At 37.4% G+C, this 20,426-nt stretch overlaps 1 protein-coding gene and 2 long non-coding RNA genes across 9 annotated transcripts in view; 2 read left to right on the forward strand and 1 right to left on the reverse strand.

Annotated features, from left to right (window-relative positions):
• LOC127851054 (uncharacterized) overlaps positions 1-20,426 on the forward strand; it is a 217,662-nt gene that overhangs the window by 108,224 nt on the left and 89,012 nt on the right. The window lies entirely within an intron of this gene.
• Positions 1-20,426, reverse strand: part of LOC127851019 (uncharacterized) — a 145,386-nt gene that overhangs the window by 59,196 nt on the left and 65,764 nt on the right. For all 7 annotated transcript variants that reach the window (XM_052384447.1, XM_052384450.1, XM_052384451.1 and 4 more), the window contains exon 3: positions 17,494-19,531. In XM_052384447.1, the coding sequence (XP_052240407.1) occupies positions 17,494-19,504 (2,011 nt within the window). In that variant the 5' untranslated portion in view covers positions 19,505-19,531. The remainder of the gene's footprint in view (positions 1-17,493; positions 19,532-20,426) is intronic.
• LOC127851050 (uncharacterized) lies at positions 5,193-10,839 on the forward strand. The gene is made up of 4 exons (XR_008035629.1): positions 5,193-5,930; positions 6,467-6,607; positions 7,056-7,229; positions 8,222-10,839. It is a non-coding gene; the product is annotated as an uncharacterized LOC127851050 (long non-coding RNA).

A 20,426-nucleotide genomic window follows, 5' to 3' on the forward strand; every position in this document is an offset into this window, starting at 1 on the left:
GAATACTAAGAAGAGACCCAATAGATTAACATAGTGCTAATAGAACTATATCATACAGGTAGCAGAGTTATTACAAAATTGAAAACAAACAATACAGGACAGCTTTTTGTCAAGTCTATCAAAGTTTGTAACCAGGGATACATGAGTGCTCGCCATATCAATATGGTAACCGGGGACACATGAGTGCTTGTTATATGAATATGGTAACCAGGGACACATAAGTGATCGCTATATGAATATGGTAACCGGGGACACATAAGTGCCTGCTATATGAATATGGTAACCGGGGACACATAAGTGCTCGCTATATAAATATGGTTACCGGGGACACATAACTAAGTGCTCACTATATGAATATGGTAACCGGGGACACATGAGTACTCACTATATAAATATTGTAAACGGGGACACATGAGTGCTCGCTATATGAATATGGTAACCAGGGACACATGAGTGCTCGCTATATAAATATGGTTACCAGGGACACGTGAGTGCTTTCCATATGAATATGGTAACCCGGGACACATAAGTGCTCGCTATATAAATATGGTTACCGGGGACACATAACTAAGTGCTCACTATATGAATATGGTAACCGGGGACACATGAGTGCTCACTATATAAATATTGTAACTGGGGACACATGAGTGCTCGCTATATGAATATGGTAACCAGGGACACATGAGTGCTCGCTATATAAATATGGTAACCAGGGACACGTGAGTGCTTTCCATATGAATATGGTAACCGGGGACACATAAGTGCTCGCTATATGAATATGATAACTGGGGACACATAAGTGCTTGCCATATGAATATGGTAACTGGGGACACATAAGTGCTTGCCATATGAATATGGTAACCAGGGACACATAAGTGCTCGCTATATGAATATGGTAACAGGGACACATAAGTGCTCGCTATATGAATATGGTAACCGGGGACACATAAGTGCTTGCCATATGAATATGGTTACTAGAGACACATAAGTGCTTGCCATATGAATATGGTAACCGGGGACACATAAGTGCTTGCCATATGAATATGGTAACCAGGGACACATGAGTGCTTGCCATATGAATATGGTAACTGGGGACACATAAGTGATCGCCATATGAATATGGTAACCAGGGACACATGAGTGCTTGCCGTATGAATATGGTAACTGGGGACACATAAGTGCTTGCCATATGAATATGGTAACCAGGGACACATAAGTGCTCCCTATATGAATATGGTAACTGGGGACACATAAGTGCTTGCCATATGAATATGGTAACCGGGGACACATAAGTGCTTGCCATATGAATATGGTAACCTGGGACACATAAGTGCTTGCCATATGAATATGGTAACCAGGGACACATAAGTGCTTGCCATATGAATATGGTAACCGGGGACACATAAGTGCTTGCCATATGAATATGGTAACCGGGGACACATAAGTGCTTGCCATATGAATATGGTAACCGGGGACACATAAGTGCTCGCCATATGAATACATCTTAATACTTCATTTTTCTTGTGGAACATTTCCTTGACATAATTACCAGTGGTAGCCCATATATATTCAAACGCCCATGTATTATGCCTATGTATTTTTCTAGGATCTAAGTCTTTTCTTTATTCTAAAGTCAAAGATTGGGTTGGTGAAAACAGGCCATATGCTTGGTCCAGAAATGGTTCCACATCAAAATTCAACCAGACCGGTAATGATATGGTTTATGCCCTTATTGTACCAGCATTTCCACCAAAAACACATACTTTAAGCCTGTTACAAGTTCTTTCAGTACTATTTAACAGTCTGGAAGCCCTTCACTGGATATTCAGGAATCTTTGCTGGATGGTCTACAATAGTTCCTTTGTTTAACATAGATATGCCAGGGTCACCCTCCGGAGGGTATAACAGAGGAAAAGATATGCAGCTTTTTTTCCCCACTTTTTGGGAAGATAGCCCATGGCTTTGGAATTGGGAATTTTATCGGCATTCTCATGAAATTGGGAAAATAAATTCATTAGCCTTTTTTTCCACACAAAAAGTCCACTGATTAGGGAAATACTAAATTTGATTTAACTCTTTATAATCATTCAAATTAAAAGAATAAAATCAAATAATACTTTGTTAGATGTAATTGAATTAAAATTGAGATAAAATACACATAAGACTTCTTTCTAAAAAAAAAAAAAAAAAATTTTTTTTTTTGGCAATTGGGAATTTTTTGCCACTTTTTGGGAAAAAAGTATACTTTTTGGTATTGGGAACATAGCCGAATTTCGGCTATAAAATCGGGCCAAAAAAGACCCTGATATGCCAGGGTCACCCTCTGGAGGGTATAACAGAGGCATAGACATGCCAGGGTCACCCTCCGGAGGGTATAACAGAGACATAGATATGCAGAGGGGCACCCTCCAGAGGGTATAACTGAGACATAGATATGCCAGGGTCACCCTCCAGAGGGTATAACAGAGCATAGATATGCCAGGGTCACCCTCCGGAGGGTATAACAGAGGCATAGATATGCCAGGGTCACCCTCCGGAGGGTATAACAGAGGCATAGATATGCCAGGGTCACCCTCCGGAGGGTATAACAGAGACATAGATATGCCAGGGTCACCCTCCAGAGGGTATAACAGAGACATAGATATGCCAGGGTCACCCTCTGGAGCGTATAACAGAGACATAGATATGCCAGGGTCACCCTCTGGAGCGTATAACAGAGACATAGATATGCCAGGGTCACCCTCCCAAGGGTATAACAGAGACATAGATATGCCAGGTTCACCCTCAGGAGGGTATAACAGAGACATAGATATGCCAAGGTCACCCTCCGGAGGGTATAACAGAGACATAGATATGCCAGGGTCGTCCTCCGGAGGGTATAACAGAGGCATAGATATGCCAGGGTCACTCTCCGAAGGGTATAACAGAGGCATAGATATGCCAGGGTCACCCTTCGGAGGGTATAACAGAGACATAGATATGCCAGGGTCACCCTCCGGAGGGTATAACAGAGACATAGATATGCCAGGTTCACCCTCCGGAGGGTATAACAGAGACATAGATATGCCAGGGTCACCCTCCGGAGGGTATAACAGAGGCATAGATATGCCAGGGTCACCCTCCGGAGGGTATAACAGAGACATAGATATGCCAAGGTCACCCTCCGGAGGGTATAACAGAGACATAGATATGCCAGGGTCACCCTCCGGAGGGTATAACAGAGACATATATATGCCAGGCTCACCCCCCAGAGGGTATAACAGAGACATAGATATGCAAGGGTCACTCTCCGGAGGTTATAACAGAGACATAGATATGCCAGGGTCACACTCCGGAAGGTATAACAGAGGCATAGATATGCCAGGATCACCCTCCGGAGGGTATAACAGAGGCATAGATATGACAGGGTCACCCTCCGGAGGGTATAACAGAGACATAGATATGCCAGGGTCACCCTCCAGAGAGTATAACAGAGGCATAGATATGCCAGGGTCAACCTCCGGAGGGTAAAACAGAGACATAGATATGCCAGGGTCACCCTCCAGAGGGTATAACAGAGACATAGACATGCCAGGGTCACCCTCCGGAGGGTATAACAGAGACATAGACATGCCAGGGTCACCCTCCGGAGGGTATAACAGAGGCATAGATATGCCAGGGTCACCCTCCGGAGGGTATAACAGAGACATAGACATGCCAGGGTCACCCTCCGGAGGGTATAGCAGAGACATAGACATGCCAGGGACACCCTCCGGAGGGTATAATAGAGGCATAGATATGCCAGGGTCACCCTCCGGAGGGTATTACAGAGGCATATATATGCCAGGGTCAACCTCCGGAGGGTATAACAGAGACATAGATATGCCAGGGTCAACCTCCAGAGGGTATAACAGAGGCATAGATATGCCAGGGTCACCCTCCGGAGGGTGTAACAGAGGCAGAGGTATGCCAGGGTCACCCTCCGGAGGGTATAACAGAGACATAGATATGCCAGGGTCACCCTCTGGAGGGTATAACAGAGGCATAGATATGCTAGGGTCACCCTCCAAAGGGTATAACAGAGGAAAAGATATGCCAGGGTCACCCTCCGGAGGGTATAACAGAGACATAGATATGCCAGGGTCACCCTCCGGAGGGTATAACAGAGACATAGATATGCCAGGGTCACCCTCCAGAGGGTATAACAGAGGCATAGATATGCCAGGGTCACCCTCCGGAGGGTATAACAGAGACATAGATATGCCAGGGTCACCCTCCAGAGGGTATAACAGAGGAAAAGATATGCCAGGGTCACCCTCCGGAGGGTATAACAGAGACATAGATATGCCAGGGTCACCCTCCAGAGGGTATAACAGAGACATAGATATGCCAGGGTCACCCTCCGGAGGGTATAACAGAGACATAGATATGCCAGGGTCACCCTCCGGAGGGTATAACAGAGACATAGATATGCCACGGTCACCCTCCAGAGGGTATAACAGAGACATAGATATGCCAGGGTCACCCTCCGGAGGGTATAACAGAGACATATATATGCCAGGCTCACCCCCCAGAGGGTATAACAGAGACATAGACATGCCAGGGTCACCCTCCAGAGGGTATAACAGAGACACAGGCTAATCAGGCGAGACACTTTCTGTTTTAGAGTTGGTTTTTTTATGAATCTCTTTTGAGCAAAAATACAGTTAATGCTCAAAGTATTGTTCCTGATTAGCCTGTGCAGATGTCACAGTCTAGTCTTTGACGACGCTTTACACACATGCATAATACCCTGTTTGCCAAGAGAGAGGTTCATATATTATTTGTTTTGAGGAAGGGTATATTTCAAGTAATTATTTTATATAAGAGTTGTTTATAACGTACAAAATAGGATCAGGTACTTGAGTGTAAAAGATTTTTAATAACCTTAGGACTTGTATCTTATAAAAATCATAATTGTATTCCAACCAAAAAGCAGCATAATACTTAAATGTAATTTTGTACTCAAATAATACATATCATAGTGTGTCTCAGATCAGAGTCTAAGATTTAAATAACGAAGTGTTTATGCAATATACTATCAAAGATCTAATCTTGCTTTTGCCAAGATGCATTCCTAAGTAATCGCAGCACAAAAACTTCACTGACATAAAAACAACTTAAGGATGTTCGATCGTTTCCACTTTACGGTAATTGATTCACTATATCGTGAAAATTAAAAACCTTTATATATTTTCACGGTTTCAAAATATTAGGTTGGAATAAACGAGTGTAAATTCTAGTTTTACTGTTTTGATAATGCGCCTTCAAATTTTCGGCATTTACATATTTTCGAGATTTACTGCATTGAAACCAAGCGTTCGATTGCTTGACGTCACTTCGTGATCGACATCGATGAAACGCTTGCTTGCGCTGTAGATGTTATTTTCTGTGCAAATGCAAGCGTCTATTGATAACGAAACGATAATTTGTCAACAATGAGAATCAGATACTTGGCTTAATAATTTTCATTTAAAATGTCTAATTTGGATATAATTCGGAATACAAAACGAAACTTAAAAGGTATTGAAAACAACAACGTTCAAAAGAACAATGTGGATTTCAATAGAAAGACTATTTCCACCGACAATCAGGATTTCCGGTATGACCACTGTTATTTTGACGATTTTTCTATCGGTTCGTCGGTAAGCGTGACCACATGTGACAACAGCGATGCTAGTTGGATATAAAATTGGTAGACGTGTCGTTGAACTCGACACATTGACCGAATCGCTTTTAGCATGCAGTGCTTGTCAAGTGCCCATGAATTTACTTAACACTGTAGAAAACATGGATTTCGGACAGGCATGTGTTTTGGACATACAGTTTAGCAATTGTGGGGCAGTAAATAATGCGGCTACTGGACGGAAACATGGAAGAGTTTATGACATGATCACAAAGCTTGCATTTGGGTAAGACTTCTTTGTCTTTTTGGTACATTGGTGCATTATATCATGATTTATTGTCTAAATTACTGATACTTTTGAATACATTCAGATAGTTATCTCTAAGTAATTCGCATGTAGTCTACATGCATACATTTTTTATATTGTACTTGCTATATTTTTCCTTCATATTTTGTCTGATTTACTGCCAGTAAACACAATTACAGTAGAATGTGAATGGTTGTCCTTAGTTAAACATGTATATTTTAAAGTGACATAAGTTTATTTTCTTCCTGCAGTCCTAGTTATTAATACCGGTAATAAATATGAAATTTTACAAGTTTACAAAACATAAATATTCTCAATTTGTCAAATACGTATTGGTTTTGAAAATAAAGGGCTTGCATTAATTATTATTTGTGTGTATGTAGATCACTAGGTCGTATAAAATGTTGTAACTTTTGTAAATTAGTGACATTATTTCATATTATTTTATTCCGCATAAGCATATTCTAGCATTGTGCATTGTCAACTGTTCTGTCATTTACTGCAATCTGTTTCAGGTAAATCAAAAACTGGGTGTTTCACCTGGGACTTTCACATCGAAACTGGCCCTTCTCCATGACCTTCAGCACAAAAAAAGAAAGGCTATAGCTGTTACTCGTGCAGCAAAACAGTGACGCATAAGACTTAAAACTCGAACGGTATTTTTAATTATGGGCATTTTATATTTAAAACACAGTATTCTTCATTTGTATGCCCCCAATTGGCAACATAGTTTTCGCACTGTCCGTTGGTAGGTCAGTCCCTCACACTTTTCGTGCCTGCTCTCTAATTCAAGTAGTTTTCATCCGATCTTCACCAAACTGGGTTTCATACAATTGTATGGATTATTTTTTTATATAGTTACAAAGTTGGAGTTTGGGGCATCCGTGTTGTGTGGACACATTTCTTGTTGTAGATTGTATCAACAGATCCATCAATTATATATGCAAAGTAGTAGTAACATTTAAAAGCATATGCTAATGTTTGTAAATTGATTATTGTAAAAGCATTAATGTGCTGTGTAATCATTTCTTTAAATAAAAATCAGAGATGACCCAAGAAGGTGCAAGCAAATTTTCCAATTTGAAATTCTGTTTTTCTGTTCAGGCATTCAAAGGACAGTGCAAGAAGTAAGAGCGGGACCAACATACAGTTCAAACATAGAGGACCAAGACGTTGAAGTTACAACTATCCCCCCACCTATACCCAAGCCTGGTCCAGCAGGGCTAGACACTACTGGGAAGGAATTTGTTTTCTTTGATTTGGAAACAAGAGGGTTAGGTAAAGTTTATTTTTAACATATTCCTTATTCACAGTGTTGCAGATACAGAAGTTTATCTTGGTCCAATTCAGGTACTTAGGTACTCTAAATCTCCAAAGTTGAACTTCTATTAAAAAATATACATATTTACTTACATGTATAACATAATTCAACCTGCTACTGCTGAGTAACTCAATGTGTAAGAGATATCGTGTGAATTGTTGGTCAACCTAGCATATGATTGAATTGCAACAAGAGTTATGTTCAGACTAATTTCTCATTTTGCTTTCATATAATACATCATTCTTAATCTTTATTGATAAAATGATAGTAAATACCACTTAGATGATGCAATGTTACATTACCCACAACTGGCTTTAGTACATTATTGTGCATCATTTAAGAATTTAAACACTCTTCTCTTCGCTTCTTCAGATTTATGAATACATAAGATCATTAGATGCCAACAACTTACTTTGATATATCCATGAATGGAAGAAAAGAGCGTTTCAATTTTCATAATAACAGTTATTATGCCCCCCTTGGAAGAGAGAGTTAATATTGTTTTGCTGGATGTTTGTCTGTGGGTAGATCATTAAGTTTCCGATCAATAATTTGTCAACTTTTTCACTGATTGGCTTTTTACTCTCCATGTGCATAGGGATTGGACAGTATATAACCCCCATTTAAATTATGGTCACTTAGTCAAAGGTCACAATAAGTGTGAAAATTGTTTCCGATCAATAACCCTTCAACTGAAAATTCTCTTAAACCACAATGCATAGAGAATGAATGTGAAGGAACCTCTTCTACGATTGTTCACATTAAGCTTAAAAAAAGTCCTGTCCTGGTGGGGGCAATGTTTTTCCCTTTTATATTTATTGTAAACACTTCAAATGTATTTTAAGAAGTTTACATTGTACTTGGGGGAGCGACCCAGGGCTCTGTGATTAACGGGGCTAAAATGGATTTTGTGCAATTTCTATTTAAAATTTTTGTTTTGTTTTTTCAGAGCACACTTCTCACATAATTCAGATAGCTGCAGTGCATTCAACTGGTCAATTTTCAACATATGTGATTCATGAGAAGAAGATTTCCTTGCGAGCGTCTGAAATAACTGGAGTGACAGTTGTTAGCGACTCTATGCTTGTCAAGAGACAAACAGTAACAGCTGTCCCCATCAAATCTGCATTGACAAGTTTTATAACATTCTTACAGAAATGTTCACCAATTATTTCAGTTGGGCATAATATAGAGTCTTTTGATTGTAAAGTGTTGCTCCATGCTATCCATACTTGTTGAAAAATGTTTGAGTTTCAGCAAAATATTTGTGGCTTTTTAGATACTTAAAAATGTTAAAGGAAATATTACCAAATATGAAATCATATAAGCGGGAACATTTAGTTAAAGACGTCATTGGTGAATTATACATGGCACATGGCGCTATACAGGATATTTTAGCTTTACAAAAGTTAGTGAACTCTGTTCCTCTTGACCAAAAATTGTTAACAAATATTCATTCAGCTTTTACCGAGCAGTGTTAACATACAATGTGTAACTAAATGTTGCTTCCAACATCAAATCTTTACAAACCATAATTGATACAAAAGTTATAAGTCAAGGTGTTGCAAGGAAAGTTGCAGGAAGTGGATTTCAACTTAAACATTTGAGTCCTGTATCGAAAAGAAACGGACTGAGTGGTTTGAGGAGCCCCCTGTCAGAGGTTACAAACGGACAAATCAGAGTAACAAAATCAGAGAAAATAATATGTACAATAGCGAGTTATTTGTTGCCTGACATCTAACCAATTGTAATTTGCATCTTGTATATAGATAAGCTATGAAATCTAATAGCTGTTACATAATTGTTTTTCCTTCTCGATGACGAACATAGTTGTGATTCTTATGTCAGTTGTATTTCTCATGTTTCACCTAAGTTGTAAGATATTTTTGGCAGTGCATTAAACCAAAGATGGTGTGTGAAACATAATTGCCCAGCTTATTGTATTCTTTGTTGTTTTAAGCTTCACTGGCCAAAGGCCAGCGGGGCTTATGTTATGATTCTGTGTCCGTCGTGCGTGCGTGCCTGAACGTTTCCTTTAAACATCTTCTCCTAAACTACTGGTCCAATTGTGATGAAATTTCTTAGGAATGTTCCTCTTTCAACGTTGTTCAAATTATGCCCCTGGGGTCAAATTTGAACCTGCCGCGGGGTCACAAAATTGAACATATGCTTATATAAGGTCTATTTTGTGAAAACTTCACATATTTTTTCGTCCATAACCATTGGGCCTTGGGCTTCCAAATTTGGTATGTAGTGGCATCTTATAGTCCTCTACCAAGTTTGTTCAAATTATGCCCCTAGGGTCAAGTTTGACCCTGCCCTGAGGGTCACAAAATTGAACATATGCTTATATTAGGCATTTTTTGTGAAAACTTTAAAAATCTTCTTGTTCATATTAGTATGGCATAGGGCTACCAAATTTGGTATGTAGTGACATGTAATAGTTCTCTACCAAGTTTGTTCAAATTATGCCCCTTGGGTTAAATTTGAAACTGCCCCGGGGGTTACAAAACTGAACATTGTCCATATCTATTTGTTCAAATAATGCCACTGGAGTCAACTTTGACCCTGCCGCGGGGGGTCACAAAATTTAATAAACGCTTATAAAGCGCCTATTTTGTGAAATCTTTAAAAATCTTGTCGAAAACCATTTTGACTATGGCTACCAAATTTGGTATGCAGGAACATCTTAAAGTCATCTACCAAGTTTGTTACTTTGGGTCAAATTTGACCCTGACCCGCGGGTCACAAAATTGAACATTATATACGCTTGTATCTTGCTTATTTTGTGAAAACTTTAAAAATATTCTTGTCCTTAACTCTACATCTAAGACTTAGGGCCACCACATTTTGAATGGAGTGAGATATAGTAGTCCTCTACAAAGTTTGCTCAAATTATGCCCCTGGAGTTAAATTTGACCCAGCCCAGGTGGTCACAAAATTGTACATGTGCTTAAATAGGGCCTATATTTAAGTATCTGCACATGCGGAGAATATTTGTTTCAGTCTTTTTTTCAGCAGTGGAGCGATACAGGGCCATCATGGCCTCTTGTCTTTAAATACACATCACACAGTTCTAAAAATAATTTTAAAATACCTAGTACATATGTTCAATTTACAACCAACAACATGGGTAACAGGTGGGTGGGGTAATTTAAGATGTTTATTTGAACATCAACATTGTTTTTTCAGTTGTTACATCTGAAATATGTTCATAACAATATACATTATAAATATTTCTACGTGTATCACATTTCAGTTGATAATTTAATTGTTATGGAGCAGTTATTATATAGATATGTTTTAATTACTATTACAATGTTAGTCATTGTATTTTTGAAATTAAGTCCATATTAAAATTTCTATAGCAAAAAAAAATCCACGGTGACCTATCAATTTCTTTACTTCATTTTAATGCTTAGCTAGTTTCCTTTAATTATTGAGAACTTCAAATGAATATGAATATTACATCAACAGAAATATGTATCTGTATTGCATGTTATCTATTTTGAACTGTGCAATAAAAAATTCAAAACAAACAAAAAACTAGTCATACTTATTTCTCATTATTTTTTACGATTTCCATAATTTTTGGTTTTAAAACTGTTCAATATGATAATACACATGTTACAGTTGCTAATCTAATGCAATCTCAATACTATTATGCCATTTTAAATGTATTACACAAAAACATTTTACAGTACCCCCAAATTTATGCCCCGCAAAAATGACCTTTTTTCAAACGCACATGGCATTTAAAAACCTTCGTTATCTCAAAATTATTCACGGTGACCTCTCTTTTTTATTTTATATTAATTTCAGATACAGATTCATTAATCACCATACAAAAAATTATAGCATTCCGGATATTTTGAAAATTTTCACAAAACGATCGAACATCCTTAAGACTAATAAACTCATATATCTGACACTGTTCACTGTTTGGCACTGAAATTATTGTGTTGCAAGGCTGGCAAAAAATGTTACCTGAATAAAATGGGATCCTAGGTCAAAGATGCATATATTTTGGCTGCATGCAATTCTATTTTTATGTGAATTGTGTTACATTACAGAGATATTTCTATGATCGGCAGGTTGGTTGTGCAGAAGGGTATAGTCAATACTTTTTCCCAAGCCAGTTTAACACATCCATTTCAGCATGAAACACTTGTTAACATTTCAATAACATAATACCATATTAGAGAATTATACATACATATACAGTGTTTGACACAACTAATTTGACTTTTGTCTACAGGCAATCTCTGCACACATACCTTAGTGATATTTATCAAGTTGAGACAACAAATGTTTTGACTGTATGATGACCCCTAGAGAATGTATTATACTAAAGTTTTAGAGATCCACAATATAGTAAAACATTGCAAATTTAAACCTTTGGGCCATGAGGTTTCAGAAGATTTTTATTTTTTATTTTGCTATACAAGTATACAAACTATTGGACTCCCTAAGCGTTGCCAGCTTTGACCCTAGTGTCATTATTTAATGAAACTTGTTATAGAGCCAAAATGTTATGCTGCATAACAAATATATAACATAGATGGTGTTGTAGTTACAGAGATGACGAGTTTTATTATAGGTCTATAGTACTGTAAATTACAGAAAAAAGGGGCTTACCTTTAGTAATTTTTGAAAATTTAAGGATGATAAAAATCCCATACCGGTATGTGCAACTTCATATCAAAAGTAACAACCCCTCTAAGTATGAATGTTATACTTTGACAAGTACAAGAAAACTTGTCCAGACAACTTTGCTACATTTTCCAGACAGCTTTGAGTCTATCGACAGAAATACAGACTGACAGACCTCCAAATGAATCCAGCATGCACTCTTCCCACCCATTTTAAACAAGGTATCAGATGGGAGACCATTTTGGTCTCTGCTCTTTAAGTCCAATTATCAATCCTTACCAAATTTCATGAAATGTGTGTTGGCACCATGCAATGCCCATTTTTTCATGATTTTATAGTCACAAAAAGTTTCACTGATTGTGGGTATAATATTTCAGATCATTCAACGTCCCTCTTCATCCCCTCATGCATTGTGGATTTATTGCCCCTATATTATCTGAAATGAGGCTTATAATTCATTGGTTTGCAATCAATCATTTAAATCTGATTGTTTTTTTTTTAATGCAAATTAATAAATAAAAACTTCTTTTTTTTAAATGCAAATTAATAAATAAAAACTTCTAAGCCCTTCCATAAAAGAGACTAATTCACGTTTTACTGAAAAAGGCCAAATCTATTATTATTAAACATTAGGTTATGCAAAATGCATTCAAAAGAACAAATAAACTCGAAGTTGGCTCAAAATCATGAGTTCTGGATCCAATGTCCGTAACGCTTGCACCTCTTGCCATTTACCAATCAATATGCCAATCAGTTATAAAATTTCAATAATAAATGTTATAAAATTATTTAATTGTATCATACTTTCAAGCAAAACTTTAACACCTACAGGGAACTGGCATTCTCATTATAATGTACAAGCAAGACCTCCTAGAAGAAAACCCATTTGGCTTGAAAGTAGTCACTTAAAACACTAAAAACAATGACTCTTCAAGTGATAATGGAGGAACTGCTAATCTTTCAGACATGATGGATTAGGCCAAGTCAGGTAACAGCTGACATTGAGACTGGCAAAATATTGTCTGGGACTTCTTGGAGCTATCAGAAAATTGAGCCGCTCTTTAGGAAAATGTTGCCCAGCCTTGGGGAAATGTTGTTCATGATTTCATGAACACTTCAAGCCAATCAGGAATTGTTCATGAACCGTTCTCAACAAGTTCCTGATCTTGGTTCATGAACTTTTGGACATGAACTGTTCTTAAGACACATTCATGAACAGTTTATGAATTTTTGTTGAACACTTCAAAGTTCATGAACAGTTCTTCATCTAACCATAAATACTTAGTAATGAACATTTCATGAACAATCATTTCTGATGACTTTTCTGAGACAGACTTTGAGGATCCATCATGAATAATTCATGAATTCCTTTGTGCTAGATGTTTCATAAATATTTTTGAAAGTAATATTGAAATGTCTAGCATACTAATCTTATAGATTTGTGAAACCTGTGAAGTTAGTATGAATATGCATAGTACTTTCACCACTGAAAGTAAGAGTTCTTGACCTGTTCTAGAGAATTTAAAGAACATTTGTACAAGAACTGTTCAAGAACTGCCTTCAGGAACAGTTCAATAACTTTTTAAGGACCTTTCCTGTTCTTGAATTATTCTTAAACTATTCTTGAACACTTTAAGATCTTTTTTGAACAACATGTTTCCTTCTGATGTTCTTAAACAGGTCTACACAATGTTTTTGAACATATGATGGACTTTTTAAGAATCCAATATGTTCTTAAAAGGATCTGTCATTGTTCTTGGTAGACTTAAAAGACAAGTTTAAGAATGTTTTAAGGACATCTTATTTCAAGAACAGTTTAAGATGGTATCAAGAACTCAAACATGTACATTGCATTGCTGTTTTTACAAAGAAAGAATAATGTGTGCACAGGAAGTTGAAACGGTCAGGCACATGGTTTATGTTATATTTGAAAATGTAAGTCTTTAATAAATTACCGGCTGAACTGATCAGCCATTGGTTCCATTTCAAGTTCTTTGGCACTGTAAGTGTAACCATGTCAGGGAAACCATTGATTAGTAAATGATTCTTGAACTGAAAATGAGACTATTCATAATCTTTTCAATACATGAATTATTCATGAACATATAGTGCAATGTTGTATTATGAAATTTAAAGAGTATTATCAAACCACTTGTATCTCAGTTATTAGTGTTATATTAAAATTATTGTTATATGTTGCTATCAATATGTTAAGTGCTAATACAAGACTTGTTTTTTCTTACCCTGACCTGTTTGTTGAGCATTGGTAACACTTATGATAACCCTGCATAAATTGACAAATTCTTGTTCATGAATAGTTCATGAACACTTCATGCCACCCCAGTTCATGAACTCTTGAAGAACTATGGTTCATGAACTATTCACTGACAGTCCATGAACAGAAAATGAGCCATTGAAAAATAGACGAAAAATGTTCATGAACTGTTCATGAACAACAAAACCCTGAATAATTTTTCAAGAATTGTGTTGTTCATGAACTGTTCAAGAACACTTCATGCCAGTGGTGTTCATGAATAGTTCATGAACATTTCATGTCATAATGGTTCAAGAATAGTTCATGAACACTTCATGCCATAAGGGTTCAAGAATAGTTCATGAACACTTCATGCCATTAGGTTTCAAGAATATTTCATGACCACTTCATGCCATTAGTGTTCATGAACAGTTCATGAACTAAAATTTCAAGAACATTTAACAGACATGGCTCATTTTCTGTTCACTGACTATTCATGAACAATTCATGAACTCAGTTCATTAACAGTTCACGAATTATTCGTGAACTGCAGAACAACATTTCGCAGGGGCATGCATATATATATGTGCGCAAAGTTTATTCCCAGATTAGCCTGTGCAGTCTACACAGGCTAATCAAGGACAATACTTGTTGCTTAGAAGAGACTTCCTATAAACGTTGCCCCTGATTAGCCTGTGCAAATGACTGTGTACGCTAACATGGGACAACACAGTATGCACATGCATTAAAATCAAACTTAATCCTTAAATGTTGTAGTAAAAGCAAAAAGTAAAGCATCATTTATACATCACATGAAAACATAAAAATATGACAAAAATTGCCAAGTTCTGGGATAATGGGAAATCCAGGTAACTATTCTACATTACCATGGTAACAGAAGCACCAAGCATTACAGACAAATTCCAGGTTAAACTCAACAGTTCTTTAGATAAAAACACACTTGTAAATATGTAAACAAAATATGATTTGTTATTCAAGCAGTTCAAAATGTTCACTCATGTTTTTGGAAATTGCTAAATTTACTTTTCTTTCTAATGCATAACAATATTTTGATAAAATATGATATACGAAATATCCATATTTTATTTAAATAATATATATGAAAAGCAATTGAATCACAAAACATTGTGCGCAGGCTGCATGATGCTATGCTGGCTGCATACGGCATAAGACCTATTTTTGCATGACATGGCTAACATCAAATGTGAGGACGAGTACAGGCAGAAACAGATGCAGTTTAACTTAAAAGAAGGACAAAGTAAACTGTTGGTACAGTGGTTCAGTACCTTAAGCCACCTAACTTAAAAGATATTTTAACAATAATCAACAAGAGCCGCATTTGTGAAACACCATGTCCCCTTCTGCAGACTGCACTTTGATGCCACACAGCAGCTAAATCCCAATTGAAAACATCAGGACGAAGTTAAAGTCTATTGATATTTGACAAAGTTACAGACCTTGAACAGTATCTGAAAACGTTAAGTCCAAGGCCCATAACTTAACCAAAAATCAATGGACCTGAATGAAATTCACACTTCATCTGTAACTGAAGTAGGTAGACTCACACACTTAATATCAGGTCAATATCTGAACTGGTTTAGGAAAAAAAAGTATTGAAAATGGAATGCCGTACAGACAGACGTACGGACAGTCCAACTGCCATATTTAACCCTACCAGGGGCATACAAAGAAGTGAACGGTTATGCACACAAATAAGTATACATCAAGTAAGGTTCAATATCAAATACCTGGTATATTTTTGATCATCTTGACATTTTGGGTTTCAGAAATTTACAAGTGAATATTATTAGATGCTAAATAATTATGTCAAGCATATTTTTGGAGCTTTTGAAATGTCAGAGAAGGAAATATGTAGTTAACATTGAGTCCATGAATTCTGAGATTCATAGAACAAAAGATCTTAACAATTATATCTCTTAAGTCATACATAGATTATTTCCTAATTATAAAGAACTCAGTGTTTTAGCAAAAAAGTTTTATGGAAAAAATGAGCAGAACAAATTTAACATACTCACATCTTTAACATACTTACCACATCTAATGAGGCATGCAAATAAACAAATTCCTTTTAAAATATAAAATGTATGCTTGTTTATGTGGTTGAAATTTGAAAAACAAGGGCCCTAAAGGCCCCGAACTGCTCACCTGAGTTCACAGACACCAAATGTTGAAGTTATGAACTGGTCATCTAGTAATTTGGACTCACTTGAGCTAGATTCAATTATGGCTTTCATATTATCAAGAAAACCATTATTCTGAACAATTTTCATCAAGACTTAGTCATAAATGTGGCTTCTAGAGTTGAAAAGAGGTTTTTCTAATATTTTGCCAAGTTCAGGGTTTTTGAATAAACATAACACAGACTATTGTCATAAGGTTAGCATTCTGACCATGTTTCATCAAGATTCAGTGATAAAATGTTCCTCTACATTGTTTTTTTCTCTAAGAATCAATATCGTGACATCATCCAGATATACATTCTAAACAAGTCAGATCTATATAGAGTAATGATTGTTGCTTCTGGAGCATTTATAAGGTTTTTCTTAGATTTGACCTGGTGGCCTAGTTTCTAGTTGCACATGACCCAATTTCAAACTTGGCCTACATTTTGAAAAAGTAAACATTCTAACCACATTTCATCAAGATTTAGTCATAAGATTTCACCTACTTACCTTGTATTTGGACGCACACGACCAAGATTCAAATTCAGACTAGAGATTGTTCAGACCTAGTTTTATCAAAACTGAGCCATATATGTGGCCTTTGAAGTGGTTACAAGGTTTGTCTAAGATTTGACACAGTTTGTACCAGATTCAAACTTGGCCTAGGTATTGTTCAGATAAATATTCTGACCCAGTTTCATCATGATCCATTGATTATTGTGGTCTCTAAATAGGTTAAACAGATTTTCTAACATTTGACCTGGTGACCATCTTTTTGGATGCAAGTGACCAAGAATCAAAATCAACCAAGATATTTTCTAGATATATATTCTGACCACTATTCATCAAGATGGTATGAAAAATGTGCCCTATAGAGTCATAACAAGCCATAACAGTCAAGTCATAACAGTCTAACAAGCCAAAATTGACTACAAAGCGAACAGCACACCACACCACATGGAAAATAGAGATATCACAATAGCAAAGCTTGAGCACTTGGTGCTCAGGTCAGCTTATTATGGAAATCAGCAAAAACACAACAATAAATATTCATTGGCTTTTAGAAAACAATAACATTGAGTGGCAAAATATAAAGTCAAGTTGACTTACCGAGTAGAGCTGAGACATCAACGCTGCCTGACGCTGTGGTAGGCACATTCCGTGAGCGATCTTTCTGACTGCCCTGCGGAGAATTACTAGAGCTCTTATCCTGTTGCTTTTGCCGAAACACAACTGGTGACGCTTTCGGTGTCGACCGACTTACTGGTCCTTCTAATAATCCCTCCTGCACATACTTCATTTCATCATACACTTCATAATCAGTCTCTGACACTTCTTCAAATCCAAATGAATCACTTTCCCTTCCTCCCTTTGTAGATTTCTTTTTCACACTTTCTTTTCTCGTATGAATGATATTTTTCATTTTACCCCATGGCGTTTTATGCTTCTTTTCACTTTTATCGCCCTTGACGTCATCCTGATTTTTACTGGTTTCTGGTTCTTTGCAGCTTGAAGACCGCTTCAAATCCTCAATGTCTTCTTCATCTCCAGAGTCAAGTAGCAGCGGACTGGATTGCCGTCGAGGCAAATGAGGTTGTAAATGTCGTAAATGTTGTTCTTGTGACTCATATCCACTCAAAGACAAAGGCGAGCCCACATTCCTTGGTTCACTTTTAGGCGATTCACTTAGAGCTTGTTTCAGAAGCTCTTTCTCCTTTTCCCGCTCTTTTTCGATCCATTCAGGCGGGCCCAACCAGATACCTTCACATTCAACATCATCAACGCAAGGTGTCGGCATATCGATTACCCGTTCCGAGAATCTCGTTGGGCTAGGAGGTTCATTGGAGGAGGTGGACCGGCGCACGTCCATTTCTCCATCTATTCCGCTGCCAACACCACTGTCCACTGACCGACTTTCAGCCACTGAATGTGAAGGTACAGTAAGCTCTCTTCCTGCAAATGAACCATAGCGTAGATATGCACCTTTACCTAAACCTTTGATTGATTTTATTCCTGAGCTTATGTTTTCTGATAATTGTTGTTTGTTTAAGACCTTTTTCACTTTGGCCCACTTTGAAAATTTAGATTTTCGTTTTGTTTCTGGTGACTTTGACAATTTTGAAGAATTTTTTTCTTCAAAAGGATCTGAGAGTCTCTGAGTTCCAATATCATCTTCAGACTGCTCAACAATGTCAGATGGAACTTCTAGGGATCCTGTCGAAAAGCTTCTCTTGAATAATTTCCTGTTTCGTTGTTGGGCCTGGTCTGAGCTAGAATCACCGTAGTCAAATTCAAGGCACTTTGCATCTTCCGCACTTGGCAGTCGAGGTCGCATTTTTCTTGGTTCTACCATTTCGGGACCAGATTTTAAAGACTTACTTTTAGATTTTTTAGTCCGAGGTAAGGAATCTGAGTCAAAAGTAATACTGTCTAAACCAACAGAGTCTTCCTCTTCTAAATGACTCTTGGCTACCAATAGAGTTTTCGTACTCTCTAAATAATCACAGCGATTTTTTAGCTTTGAATTTTCGTCTCTCAAATTGCTTAATTGCTCCATCAGTCTTACCAAATTATCCAGATGATCCAATCCAATACTTTGTCTTATAGCAGCCGGACTTGGGGTCCGGTGCTTCTTGGATGAGGTACGTTTTGAAAGCTGTTTGGTTTTCTTCTTATCTTCAAAGAACTCCATCAAATCCTCTGTTTTCTCTATAATGGAATGCGACTGCTGTACTGTCAGTCGACTGCCAAGTTTAGGTGAAGAGTGCGGTGCTTGTATGTTCGATACTAACGTCTTATCCGATGATGTGTCATGCCTGCGACCGGACTGGGGTGAGCTAACAGAATCACGTGCAATCTCCACCCCACCGTCGCGGCTTACGGTTATCCCCACAATTCTATCAGCATCACTTTCAGTTGTGTCTCGGGTTTTTCCACCATTTCCAAAGGTAGTCATAACGATCTCAGGGACAGAGGGGCGCACAGGGAGTTGGATTTTCAGTGGAATTCTCATGCGAATTTCTTTCTTTTCAAGTTCCACGGCTGGAATGATCTCCCTTTGCGCTTGTTCGACCCTGACGCGCATTTCTTCATGGTCGCTCTGAGGTTTGCCTGCTGCCATCTAGAGACGGCTGGTTCTCACTTTGTACTGAAAATACAGGACACAAAATGAATGAATACACCCTTCAAATTAAAGTTATGTGTGGTCCTTACTTGGTACTGAAAACACAGGACACAAGCTAAGTGAATACATACTTTATAGTTTCAGAGCTCTCAAAGCATGTCAAATGAGCAAATTAGTTCTATCAAACTGTGATTCAATTGTTTACAGGCTTAAAGATGAAAGTAAAGACCAAATTTAATACTTTCTTTCCAAAAGGCCTCTTCATTAGGAACCCCTTTCAATTAACCCTTTAAAAACTATCCAGTGCTATCATACATGTCTAACAAAGACTGATAAGCCATTTTGGCCCTCACTGAAAGTTATTCAACAATTTAATTTTTGTTAAAAATGTGCAAAGATATGATGTGTCACTAACTATTTGAATTACATTTTGCAGTTTTCAATGTCAACACTCAATGCACTGGTATTCTCAACACAGCAAATTGTTGTCTTTTTACATAGTACAAAACAAAGTAGTAATGGTAATTGTAAAGTTGGTCCTATACAAATTGCTTATAATTGCATTTAAGCCAAGTCATGCGAAAATGGGTTTTATGCCATATGTGGCCAGCATAGCTCCAACCCAGCCTGTCCAATCACACAGTCTGGTCATGAACTACGCCGTCAGCTGATGAGACCATCAGCTTATGACACCAAGAAACCTTGCGTGACTTTATAATGGACAGGCTAGCATTTTACCAGACTGCACAACTGCGCAGGCTGGTCTTAAGCTAGATTGACCGCAAATGGCATGTGACCCATTTTCGCATGATGCATTTTGTTAAATCACGTTTGAAACCGTTTGAGATTTCGTTTTCAAACATGCTGGACTAAAGGACATTCCCTAAGACAAGAAGAACGAATGACAAATATGGCAATT

Source organism: Dreissena polymorpha, chromosome 11 (assembly GCF_020536995.1).
Source record: "Dreissena polymorpha isolate Duluth1 chromosome 11, UMN_Dpol_1.0, whole genome shotgun sequence".
In the NCBI taxonomy this organism is placed as follows: domain Eukaryota; kingdom Metazoa; phylum Mollusca; class Bivalvia; order Myida; family Dreissenidae; genus Dreissena; species Dreissena polymorpha.